We start from the raw sequence: 13,423 nt of genomic DNA, 5'->3' as shown, positions 1-13,423 counted from the left end.
ATTTTCAGTATAAACAGCGACTCCTAACACAATACAATTACTGTAATGTTGCCCAACTATGGATCAACAACACAAGGAGTGTTGCCAAGAGTTTTGGATATGTGCCAGTATTTGAATAGGTCTTCATACAAACGAATTTCTACCAAGATAAAAATGTTTACAAAACAAATTTTCTTTTCTTGTTAGGCAAATCCAGAATAGAGGAGTTTGTTCCTCTTATTGACATTGTCATCATATAATCATTAAATTAAATACTACTGCTAAGCTACTCCAAATATTTAACTATTTTTATCAGCTCTACAGCCTTGGCCTAAATTCATATCTGAACTTTTACGCGACCTGCCACATAAAATATAGTGTAATTCGCGTGAAACGAGGTCAGCACGTCGCCAGTCTCCTCCTGAGACAACATGGGACACCACACTGTCAATGGGCAAATTCACGTGTATCTTTCTAATGACTACTGACAGGTCATTTTATTATTATTAATAAAATTATATAATAAAATTATATAATAACAGTGACAGCAATACCAATAATAAATTTAAAGACTACTATAACATTCTTTTCACTTTTCTGAATTTCAAAGTAAGTCATACTAGTGTTAATCAATACAGATGTTATTTATGTAGGTAATAGACATAATTTCATTAAATTTCAAAACTCACGATTAACTCGAAAACCTTACGCAATGGAAACAGGTTTAAAACAAATCTGAAATCAGAGCGATGATTTCCATGAGAATTCACAGTACTAACAGACAAAAGTTGTCCTGAAGTCTGCATACGAAAGTCCGCTAGGAAAAAACACGCATTTGTTTAACTCACAGTAACTCGGAAACCAGTAAAGATTTTGAGTAGCAGCCACTTTTGAAAGTGGTTTCCATTCTTTCTAAACATTCTCTCGCTTTACACCCCCTCCCCCCATCTAACGTGAAAAATAAAAAAAGTTTGTCGCTTATCAACTTTTGAGGGTGTCAATGTCTATTTTGAACAGATTACTTCGAAGATAATAACTTTTTTCTCACTTTCCAAAAAATGATTTTGATTCCAAATTTTTTTTCTATATTACTTTCCTTAGACATTTATCTAAGAATGCTAAAAATTACAGTGCGATTCATTGACTATTATAGAAGCTACGACATGATAAAGTTTAATGTGCGGAAAATAGCATCCTCGTCTGGTGGCTTGGTAGCAAAAAATGGTGAACGACAATACCTACCTACTCTTGATAGAGTCTACACTTCCTAAGGTGTAAGCAAAGAGGAGGAGCCACGCAGGAAATAACAGTGATGTGACTATAATACTGAAAAGTGATTCTTGGTATGATGTTCATTCACTTTGAGACAGGAACAGAGGTTAAGGGTGTTCGAGAATACAATGCTTAGGAAAATATTTGGGGCTAACAGGGATGAAGTTACAGGAGAATGGAGAAATGCACTTGTATTCTTAACCTGACATAATTAGGAACATTAAATCAAGATGTTTGAGATGGGCAGGGCATGTAGCACATATGGGCGAATCCAGAAATGCATATAGTATGTTAGTTGAGAAGACAAAGGAAAAAAGACCTTTGGGGAGGCGGAGATGTAGATGGGAGGATAGTATTAAAATGGATTTGAAGGAGGTGGGATATGATGATGGAGATTGGATTAATCTTGCACACGATAGGGACCTATGGCAATGAACCTCTGGGTTTTCTAAACGCCATAAGTAAGAGTAAAAACTTTTGTCTATAAAAAGATGCTGTAGGTAAATGCTGATTAGCAAACTGGGGGATTCAAAATCTCTTGGTTTCTCGATCAACAACAGGTGGGGAGGAGAGAAGCCTGATGCTGTGTTGTAAATCCCTGACTTAGGTGTCAGAACAAGTAACTCCGGCAATGAAAATGTTGCGACTTTGTTGAAGAATTTGAACGTGGATATTTATTTCAATAATAGTGGTTATTTTAATGGCTACATAGTAAGCACCATGGAAAAGTAAGTGACAATGATTTTTTTAAGTAAACGCTTTTGTTTCATATTCTTTGAATAAATTATATACTCTCAATTTAGCTTACATAATAGCATGAAGGAATGTAATTCCACGCAGAAATATCTCATGTGAAGGGATGAAGGTCATGTACAAGGTAACAAAGTATAAATTTATTGGATTATCTTTCTTAACAACATGAATTAGAGCAGAATAAGAGTGACAAATTATAGTCTGAGTTAAATCCTGAGATTAGAAGGAGTTTTTCATCTCACCGTAACTTTCGTAATAGTCTCTCATAAATTTGAGAGCTAGTACTAGGTCTTTTTTTGGGGCCAAAAGATAGGAACGCAGAGCATGATGTGACCATTGGTTTTGAACCTGGTCTCCAATATGAACAGACAACACACTTCACAGTTTAATAATATGCCATTTAATAAAGATATATTTGAATAGCTTAATATCAAAGACGGACATCTGGCCTCAATCGAAATTTAGATAGCTGTGGTTTTTTATACAATTTTTCATGCTCTTTCCAGTTATAGTGAAACCATATGCAAACTCTAACACTACATTTATAAAATAAATTGTGTTAAATATTACAAAGAACACTGTGAATTAAAAAAATTGCCTCTAGATCAAAACTATGGAGATGACAAATGTCCGTCTTTGATACTAAGGTACTCATTTCAGTATCATTTTAGTGTGTGTTATTTTGAGTGTTTCCTATTGCATTATTTCATGAACTCTTCTCACATGGTTTAAAATAATGTAACGAAACAATACACTATATTTATTCGATTATAACACACCATCAAATATAATGCGCACCTCAAATTTGGAAAAAAAAAGTTATAACAACGAAAGTTATATTTTTGTCATGTTCAGAATCTGAAGTGTTTGCTACAATGTACAAGTTAGAATCTGAATCATCACTGAAACAAATGTTGACTGCCACTACCATTTCGAATATAACATGCTACTCTGTTTTTAAGGCAGCAATTTTACAACAAGTGCATCCTATAATCAAGTAAATGAAGTATTATTAGCTACCAATTACCAAAACTGACAGGAAGCTCAAGAGCATTGAAGTTATACACAGAAGTGATCAATTTACATACTTGAAAAAGAACTCATGCTACAGTAGTACTTACTGTTCGTCCACCATTATAACTCTTGGTTTCTTTTGTATAATAATGGAAATATTTTATTGTGGGGTATCCCTTCACGTCTACTGCTCCACATATACTTGAATACTTTGTACAATCTACAGCAGCAAATTCCACTTTAGGATCATCTTTAAAGTGTTCAGCTGCTGCTGTGAACTCTGGCTTCGCTTTCTTACAGTGTCCACACCCTGTAAAAAAAGGTCATGAATAATATTTAATTTCCTGGAAACAGAGTAATATTTCATTTTCATGGTAGTAAATAATGATATCCGAGGATATTTATTTAATTTTCTAGATTGAAAAAGCTAGTGCAACCAATTACTTCAGATTTACATTTCTTACAGAATTAATAAAATAACATTAATTAAAAATAAATGCTTTCTAAGTTCAAAAAAATTAATAAATAGAAATTTTACAGAATTTTCATTCAGAAATTCAGCATATTTACGGTCCTTAAGGAAATACTGACATTTAGTTACATGAAAAATTAATATATTTTAGACTGCATTATAACAAAGCTAAACAACAGACTATCCACAAAACCAAGAGTGTCAGAATAATTTTCAAATCTCATAGGAAGCAGATACTGATAAAAATGATCAAGAAGAGAAATAAAAACACTGAAATTCTAAAATACAGTCCCTAAGGAGCTGTAAAGGAAAATTCAAAATATTCAATCTAATCAAGAATTATTAAATATGCCTAGAAAATCAGCAATACCTGCATTCTGAATTTGCACCTACCAAGAGAATACATAAGCTTATAGGGAACACAATAATAAAACCAAATTAATATACTCTCGATATAGAGCACCTCCTAAACCCTAAGTTTAAAAAAACTGCACAGAATACCTGACAGTTTTCGATTAACTATATTATGAAGAAAAATGTCATGACGTCATGAGAAACTTAAGTCTAATCACTACAGAATGATGGATATAACAAATATGACGACAAAAACAATAACAACAATACATACAAAATCTCTAAAATACACGTGAATGAAATTAATGAAATCAAAAGCATTCTCCCTCTCCTCCACCAGGCAGTTTTAAATAAGAAATTTTATTAATTTTTGTTCACTAATACAAAATCAAAAAAATACAAGCACACTTACACTCAAATACTTCTAGCCAATCAATCAATCAATCAATCAATCAATCAATCAATCAATCAATCAATCAATCAATCAATCAAAGTACAAATTCATATTTTTTTTATTTGAACACAATCAAAATAAATAAACACAGTAAATAAATACATATAAATACTGTATATACGCGAATACTCCACACATATTTTTCCGGAATTTAACAAAGGAAAACTGGGGTGCACACTTTATTTTAAATAAGGTTGGTACTGCTTCACCTCAAACACTTTTTTAATTTTCCCTCCTAAAATTAGGATGCGCAAAATTATTCGACAGTGCAGAGTATTCGTGTAGGCCTATATACCATATAATTATATAATTTTGTTGACATAACGTCCTTGTTCAAAATATTGAAGTAAAAGGATAAAATTCTAATTTCCAAACTGTAACTACTGACTTTCAACTTCAAATGGCATAGGACAACTTTCTCAACAGCAAACTAATAAATAATCAACATTTCAGTGTGCAATGTCTATACATAAATCATCTTAAAATAGACTTTAAATTTACATAAGCCTTATCTTACAACCTCAAATAACGTTTACAATATGTACTGTATACTTACACGGTGCATAGAACATGACAAGGACATGTTTCTTCTTCTTTAAGAATGACTTGAAGGTATCCTCTGTTAAGTGTACAACTTCTGAAGGTTCCTCACTCCACGGTGTTTCAGGTGGAGGTGGAGGGGGAGGTTCACGAGGGTCACGCATGAATTCTGTGATCTTTGCAGCATCACGGACATTCACATCAAATGCAAACTCCCCAGCCTTGAAATACTTGACAGTTGGATAGCCACGTATATTGTATCTTGCTGCAATTGTTGGTTCCTTTGTAGCATCTAGAGCAGCTGCAATACCTGTAATCTACAAAGAGAAAGTATGCACCATGATAAAAAAAAAAAAAAAAAAGGAAAGTCTCTCTCTACTCTTAACAAATACAGGGCTTTCATTTCAAAACTTCCCAGTCTAAATAACTAATTATTTAAATTGAATTCAATTTAAACAAAAAACACCGTCAATTTAGATATTGAGGGGGAAGTCTCCCCCCCTCCACTTTGAAATTTTAAATGGCATCCTTATATTTTTATACTTAAATATGAAACAGCATTCCATTGTTTATACACCTCATTCATTTGTTTTCGCATCTTTTGTTTTCTATCGTCGTCTGGCAACCTGGATTGTTGTTATTGTTGATTACAGCTGAAGAGAATAAAGCTACAAAAACTTATTGAGCATTTAATGTAATAGTTGTGTTTGTGTATTAAATTATTTTAAAATGGTATATACCCTTCAAGAGATAACATAAATAATCCTTATTGATTAAATTTAGGAAATTACACAAAATAAGCTGTGTTTTTATCCTACAATCAACTGTAACAAAAATACAGGTTGTCAGGCGACGATAGAAAACAAAAGATGCGAAAACAAATGAATGAGGTGTATAAATAATTGAATGCTGTTTCATATTTAAGTATAAACATATAAGGGTGCCATTTGAAATTTCAAAGTGGAGGGTGGGGGCTGAAATCTAAAACGTATTTAAGTCTAGTTTCAGACTTTCCTCTCATTATGTAATTGACGTGTTTTTTGTTTAAACTGAATTCAATTTAAATAATTAGTTATTTAGACTGAGAAGTTTTGAAATGAAAGCCCTGTATATTGCATTTCTGAAAGATGTAATTAAAGTCACAACAGCAAAACTCAAAACAAAAAAGGGAAGTGTGTCTGACATACACATAATTCTACTGTCGTTGTAGTCGTCTTTTATTTCCTTCATTTAATAACATGCATTTACTTACATATTAATTCATTAATTATTGAAAAGAAAAGAAGCAAGATCGTTGAAAGAGTAAGACCTAAATGTACGAACATATTATATATTCAAGTTCCAAAAGATAATTTGCCCTAAAGACAGTTATTTGTAAGAATCTTTTCATAGTTTAAGACAGTATTATGTAACAAAAATATTAAACAATGCCCAGGACCTCAAACCCAGTTTATTTTGAGATAAGAGTTATCTTTATTCCAAATTCCATAATGACAAACATTAAGCACAACGTGTAAGTTAATATCAAGTTACGTGAATATTTACATACTTTCTCAGATTTGAGGATAGCAGCTGCCTTCTCATATTCTGGTTTCATCTTTTTACAGTGGCCACACCAAGGTGCATAAAACATTACTAGCACAGATGGTTCCCTCTGAAAGAAAGAAAATACTATAGCTTAATTTATATACTGCTTCAAGTCTTGAATTCAAACTTTATGAAAATTAAACAAAAATGCTAAAACAATTTATTTGGTTAATTTTATTCATTCTAGTTCATGACTGTTATGGCAAATGTACCGATTAATATTAGTGTTATTCCACTAGTTTTAATTCAATTTATTAGGCCATTAGGCATACAGTAATACGCTTCGTCACAGATACTGTACATTGAATAACACATGATACATTTGAAAAACACAAATATAATTGAAACAGTAAAATTTAATTAAAACAATTAAAACACGAAATATTTTGAAACTATAAAATTAATTAAAACACTTCACACTTATTATATTAATTGCAACAATCAATCAATCAATCAATCAATCAATTTAGGGCATTTCAAAACCTAAGAGGTTTTTAGCCTCATTCACAATATATCACCATTCATCTCTGTTCTCTGCATCTTCTTGTCGTCCTCCCACTGTACAAAGATTATCATATACTTGGTCCTGCCAACGGAGACGAGGTCTATCAAGAGGTCTCTTACATCTTGGAGAATAGTCGAAAGCTTTACGTAGAAGAGTCTCTTCATCACGATGTAGAACGTGTCCAAGCCAATGTAGTCTTCGACTTTTAATTAAGGCTATTATGTCCGGATTAATTGTAACAAAATATAAATAAATTTATTTATTAAAAAACAATTTCATGCAAATTTGTGTTCAAAAACTCACCAACAGAGTAAAAAGGATTATTTTACAGCCAATTATAAAATCAAGTTTTAAAGCTATTTATTGGTAACTTATAATAATGACTGGGAAGCTTATTATACTTCACTAACTCCGGATAAACTTAAGATGCTTATATGATTATAACAACTTTCATAATGACTTTAATCTATACAACTTAAAATTATATTAAAAATCTTACTTGTTGGCATCTGACAGCTCAGCTGTACGAACAATATAATGAAAACATCAAACATTGGAACTGTGTACGAAAAGGAATATTCAAGTCACACATACCGTAATAATAGTATCAAAGTTTTCTGAAGTTAGATGAACAACATCACTTTCAACAGCTGACCAATCTTCTTCCTTCGGCTTTTCTGGGGGTTTACTTGGATTCTTCATAAAACCAGCTAAGCCATTTTTGTTATTTTCACCTTCATACACAAATTTCTGGATTCCATTTCTGCATAACAATATCAAGTAAAACAAAATTACAAATTAGAAAATTAGTATTCCATCACATGTCTTTAAAATATACAATAATTTTATATTTATTTTCTTTTGGCAGTCAAAATAGTTTTACATTCATTATATAAATTCGTGGTATGTAAGCCCAGTAACTTTATGGCTAGGTAGTATCAATCTTTCCATCTCAAAACCAGAAACAATGTTCATTCTGTATTTAATACTGTCCTGCTGAAGCAAAAGCTCGTATCTGCAAAAATTCTGTCTTTGAATTAAGAGAAGTACTGTATGTGTCTGTTTAGCATACTTGCAGTTTTTGTAGATACGTTAAGTTCAAGTTAAAATTCAGTTACAACTTTCTGGCTTAATAATATGAATCAAAATGTTTCTTTTAAGCACATACACCTCTTAAATCAAAAACAATTTTTTGCAGATACGACCTTTTGCTTCAGCAGGGCAGAATATGTCAATAAAATTAGAAAGAAATGTAATCACACAATGTAAGCAAAATGAGAAACTTACTCGAAGTACAACATAGTGGGAAATCCTGTTATGTTATACTGTTGTCTAATGATAGCATTTTCTGGCCGGTTCACATCAATGGCTGCTAATATAGAATGACCTTTCAGTTCTGAAGCTGCAGCAGCATATTCGGGTTTAAGCTGCTTACAGAAACCGCACCATGGGGCATAAAAAAGGACTAGAACTGGCTTAACTTCCTTCCTCAGGAACTTAGCCAAACTCTGAAACAATAGAAATTTGTGTCATAGTTATAAATTAAGAAATGTGTAGCAATACAAATGTCAAAATGGCGCAGTATGCGATTGGCCCTAGTTGTTCCTTGAACCTTTTTCTGTGGTCAGCAATCACAGTAAAAGCATGAATCTCAAAACAGAGATTATCCCCTTCCTCACTTCTGTGGTCAAAAATAAAGAATAAAGCTTACTAAGCCCTGATGACAGAAGCTTGCTTTCTTAATCGATCACAGGCATCATTCTCTGAGGCATAACAAAGTAGGATAATCTTCACAGTGCTTATGCCCGAAGCATTAGCATGCTGGTTTCCCATCCAGGTGGCCTGAATTCGATCTCTGGCCAGATCGTGATGAAATTTGTGGCGGACAAAGCAGATGTTGCAGTGTTTTTCTCGGGATACTATTATTCCACCAACACATTCTATCTTCTCCTCATTTCATCTATCCAAATGCAATATTTAAAAATAGGCTGGGGTGAAGCTTTGGGGGATATATGGGTTTCCAATGCCGATATAGGAAGGGTTTTGGGTTCTGACATTTATCAGATACTTGTCTGAGGATGTGACCTGTCAGGACTGAGGCAGGATGGCCCATCTGTCAGCATCGGATTCACGAACGCCACCAGGCCACCTGTCTGATTTGGGCAGCCATCACATATTTAGGATGCACTATGGGCCAAAGCTAAATGTAAGGATCTATTCTGGGTTCAGAACTCGAAAACCCAAGGTTAATCTTCACACTTGAAACTGTTTGTCTATTCGAAATATAAGGTACGCCCATCTCTTCATCTTCACATTTTCTCACACTTCCATTTTCTTTATCTTGAGGACAGATAAGGTGCAAAAATATTTAGATTAAACCAATATTCAAACAACTAGAAACTTTGCAACAGTCATACTGTCCATGATTTCATTTCCCCCTCTGGATTCCTACTTCAGTTGGATACAAAACGGAAGCACGGCAATTTTTTTTCATTTGCAATTTTTCATAACTATATATATTGTCTTTCCTGACAGCAGTAACAGTATTTTACTTATTCTTTCAACTGCAAAGTTATTTAACATCCAGAGATCTCTATCATGCCCAAGGTTATTTTACAAGTCCTAAATCTATGACATGGGCCACCCAACTTTATTTTCCTCACAAAGGAGGCCATGCTAGGGATTATATCACTCATTAAAATGCATTGTCCTTAGCTGGGTATGAACTCACCAGCATAGTAACCATTAGACAAAAGAGGAATACAGCCACCAGCATAGCTCAGTTGGCTAAGGTGCTTGTCTGCCAATCCAGAGTTGCACTCGGACACAAGTTCGATTTCCACTTGGGCTGATTACCTGGTTGATTTTTTTCCGAGGTTTTATTTAATTTTTGGGAAATAATTTTAACACTTTTCCAATTTTATTTAACCCTTACATCTTACATAACTATTAACCATCTTTGAATATAAGCTTACAAAATATTGCCACAGTCCAGGTTCAGAGAATATTTAAATACCCTTACTGTTGAACGCTGATGTAAATATTCAACTATGGAAGCACTTAACTACAATATTAATAATCATCTAGGCCTATAAATATACAGTACAATAAGGAAAGATTAACATTGTTACTTGTACTCAATAGCTCAAGACAGATCTTATCAATCATAAATATTGTAAGCCCAAAGACGAATCTCATTAAGATTGTATTATAAGTCCATATTCTGAATGAATTTGTAACATTAGAATAAAACTGCGCCAATAAATTACAAATCACATTAAAAGCATGGTCGAAATTTATTACTGGTACTTCACAAAAAGTACCACGGGCCAGATATTCATGGATGAAAAAACAATGTCCATAATTGAATAGCCTCCCAGAACAAGGTTGTAACCAGCAAATACGAAATTCTTGAAAAACGGGGGGGGGGGGGAGAAACACATTGTACTGTACATACTTTCAATTTTTTAGAGAAAGGTTGACAATCAGACGTGTGCTGATTTTAATACGAGTGCAAGCATTATACATAGGGCATCATTAACAACCATTATTCACGAAAAAGTCAACTTATGAGAAATGAGGATTACAACCTTGTTGTGGGCAGCTGTTCAATAGTTAGTGGAAGTAATTGGCAGTGAACTAAATGAGGAGATGGGTAAAAGAATTTATGAGGGAAAAGTCCTTGGCCAACAAGACTATTAAACATTTTTATTAGTTACTTTAAAATCCTACACTATCATTGGCGTAAGTTGGCACTTCCTGTTTGTTTATCTAGAAGAATAAAAATAGTATCTGTACATCAATAACCACTGTAGTTCGGTGCTAGTGCACTGAGCTTATATTCCATAATCATCATTCATTACGAGTGTAATATAGATCCACTGCCTGTGGTGCACTCTGGATAGTCTCTGATGAACTAAGTGGTCTACGCTAGAAACATCTATGAGCATGCTTGCAGAATCGAGGCGAATAATGGCAAGTTAAGGGCTCTACCAATGTATGTATGTCTGTATCCAATGCCTACCCACTTCACTTTACGTGATTCGGTTTCCGCATATTGTGGATAGATGGCTGGATTGTGACCCATTTTTCTAGTTGCACACCACTTCGGCAGGCCACGCTGTACATGATGTGTATCTGTGGAGAGTTATGTCAAGTTAGGGTGAGTATGTGTAAGTGTTCATGTAAGCGTAGTGTATGGAATGAGTAATGATGAAGTGAAAAGGGGGAACCCGCTGCTGGCACATAGCCTACTCCTGTCGAACAGCACCAAGGGGACCGCCAGGCTTAATGTCCCCATCTGATGGACAAATCACTATCAACAGTGACATATGTCTTCTCTTCAAATGCAATGCGGGGATTTAACCCGGCATATTGGTGCACAATCTAGTGATTAGAAGTTGTGCACCGCCATCTCTCCTAAGTAATTCCGAGGTAGAAATCTTACATGAATCGAATCCTGACTGATTAGTCTGGAGATAGACACGATGTTACAGAGCTAACTTGATGGACCAGGACTCTTGGACCAAAAAAAAATCTGTACAGCTTCAGTCCAGAAGAAACTGATAAAATAACTTTCATCACAAGGTAAACTTAATTATTAGTAGAGTGCCTTGACAGAATATAAAGTATAGCTTCACTGTATGAAGGATTACTTACCAAGGCATCTGGGATGTGGATTACATCTACAGCTGTGCTATCTTCCTCCCACGGGATATCTCCTGCAGGATCACGCATGAAGTTCACCATTGATTGCATTGTTTCCAAGCGATCATAGTCTTTGTGAAAATCTCCATCTTTGTAATGTTTCAACACATAAGGCTCAGGAGACACCTTCAACTTCTTGCACATTTTCTTTGCTTCCCTAATACAAAATAAATTCAAGTTTGTTATGGAAGAATTTAATACAACATTATCAAGTATATGATTCTTTACTTAGAACAAATACAAAAATTTGAATGAAAAGAATGAAATAAAAGAAAGTAGCAGAAACAGTCTATTTTATGAGTTTAATTCCAAACTTAATTTGTAGATTTAGAAAGCCATAATTTTGAGAGGGGAGAGAGAAAGTGAATAGACAAGATTGTGAACAATGGGGTGGATGAGTGGATAAGAGCTGGCATGTGAACATGAGGCCAGCAGTTGGCTGGTCAACCTGGGCCCTTCATAGGTGTAGTGCCATGGATTAAAATGTATACATAAATACCAAGTAACTTCTTTTCTACCCTTTCTGTTAGAACACTGGTGCTGTTTGTCTAACCAAACGAAATATAGCATGAAACTAGACGAATGACATGAAGACAAATTATAATTGGAAACAGAAATTTTCTTTCAACTTACCCTGAGCAATCCACTAAAAGCATTGTCCCTTGGCCTTTCACTACTTCTGCAGCCTCTTTAAATATTCTGACAATATTCGACGCCTGTTTTAGTGAACTAACATAGCACACTAATACATTATTTTTTGTGCGAAGAATTTTCTTAAAATCTTTTATATCTGTTAATTCTTCAACTGTTGGTCTCTGAGCATTTTGTTTGGCCTGGAAGTTCTGTACTCCACAAACAAGTACCTGCAAGAATGTGTTACAGAAGAATATTAATGGAAAACAATTTATAGCTATATATATATATATATATATATATATATATATATATTTTCATATGAGGTCTCGCCATCCTCACTGAATAATCAAGACTATATGTAGTCAACATGTAGATACCTATTACTGGAGAAAAATTCGTTCCGGCATCGGGAATCGAACCCAGGATCTCTCAGCTTTGAGCGCTCTTCCCATTTGAGCATGTTGACTACATAATATAGTCTTGATTATTCAATGAGGATGGCAAGGCCTCATTTTATATATATATATATATATATATATATATATATATATATATATATGTATATATCAATGTTAACAGTAATTCAAAAACTGTTCTCGAAAATGGCCATAAAGTCATTTAAATATGCAATTCTGCATACATGACTTATATATCTAAAATCCAGGTAGTAGGCCATTGATGATACAAAGGAGAGCTCCATGAATCGGGTCTCCTCGCCATAGCTCAGATGGAAATAGCACTCAGAGTGCAAAGCTGAGAGGTCCTGAGTTCGATTCCTGGTGCCAGAACGAATTTTTCTCCAATAATTTATAGCTACCTGACAAAAAACCATTAGAAGGAAAGCTGAAAAAATCTTTCATTCTATTAAAATACAATAAATTAATTACACTGAATCATGTGCATACTAAAGACATACAATAACAAATATATCCCCACTCTATTCGTGTGAGTTTATCGTAATTTTATTAGTAACAAATATGAAAGTAATATATAATACATTTAAAATAAAATTAGACCAATTTAACTATTATACCAAGTGAGTCACATGCACCTTATTTATACGAAGTTTTGCAATCCTGCACATTCAGAATCAATTCCGAAAAAAAACAGTGCTCGTAATCATATCTTAAATGCAAATGGGAGTAGTGTA

At 33.8% G+C, this 13,423-nt stretch overlaps 1 protein-coding gene across 2 annotated transcripts in view; it reads right to left on the bottom strand.

The window, feature by feature from the left end:
* The window catches only part of LOC138694688 (protein disulfide-isomerase A5), a 45,192-nt gene that overhangs the window by 26,362 nt on the left and 5,407 nt on the right, over positions 1 to 13,423 (bottom strand). For both annotated transcript variants that reach the window (XM_069818670.1, XM_069818669.1), the window contains exons 2-8: positions 12,271 to 12,500; positions 11,590 to 11,794; positions 8,218 to 8,438; positions 7,525 to 7,693; positions 6,388 to 6,492; positions 4,855 to 5,155; positions 3,126 to 3,328 (exon numbers count right to left, since the gene is read on the bottom strand). In XM_069818670.1, coding sequence (XP_069674771.1) covers positions 3,126 to 3,328; positions 4,855 to 5,155; positions 6,388 to 6,492; positions 7,525 to 7,693; positions 8,218 to 8,438; positions 11,590 to 11,794; positions 12,271 to 12,500 — 1,434 coding nt within the window. The remainder of the gene's footprint in view (positions 1 to 3,125; positions 3,329 to 4,854; positions 5,156 to 6,387; positions 6,493 to 7,524; positions 7,694 to 8,217; positions 8,439 to 11,589; positions 11,795 to 12,270; positions 12,501 to 13,423) is intronic.

This window comes from Periplaneta americana, chromosome 2 (assembly GCF_040183065.1).
Source record: "Periplaneta americana isolate PAMFEO1 chromosome 2, P.americana_PAMFEO1_priV1, whole genome shotgun sequence".
Taxonomy (NCBI): Eukaryota; Metazoa; Arthropoda; class Insecta; order Blattodea; family Blattidae; genus Periplaneta; species Periplaneta americana.
This window is presented reverse-complemented; position numbering and strand designations above follow the sequence as displayed.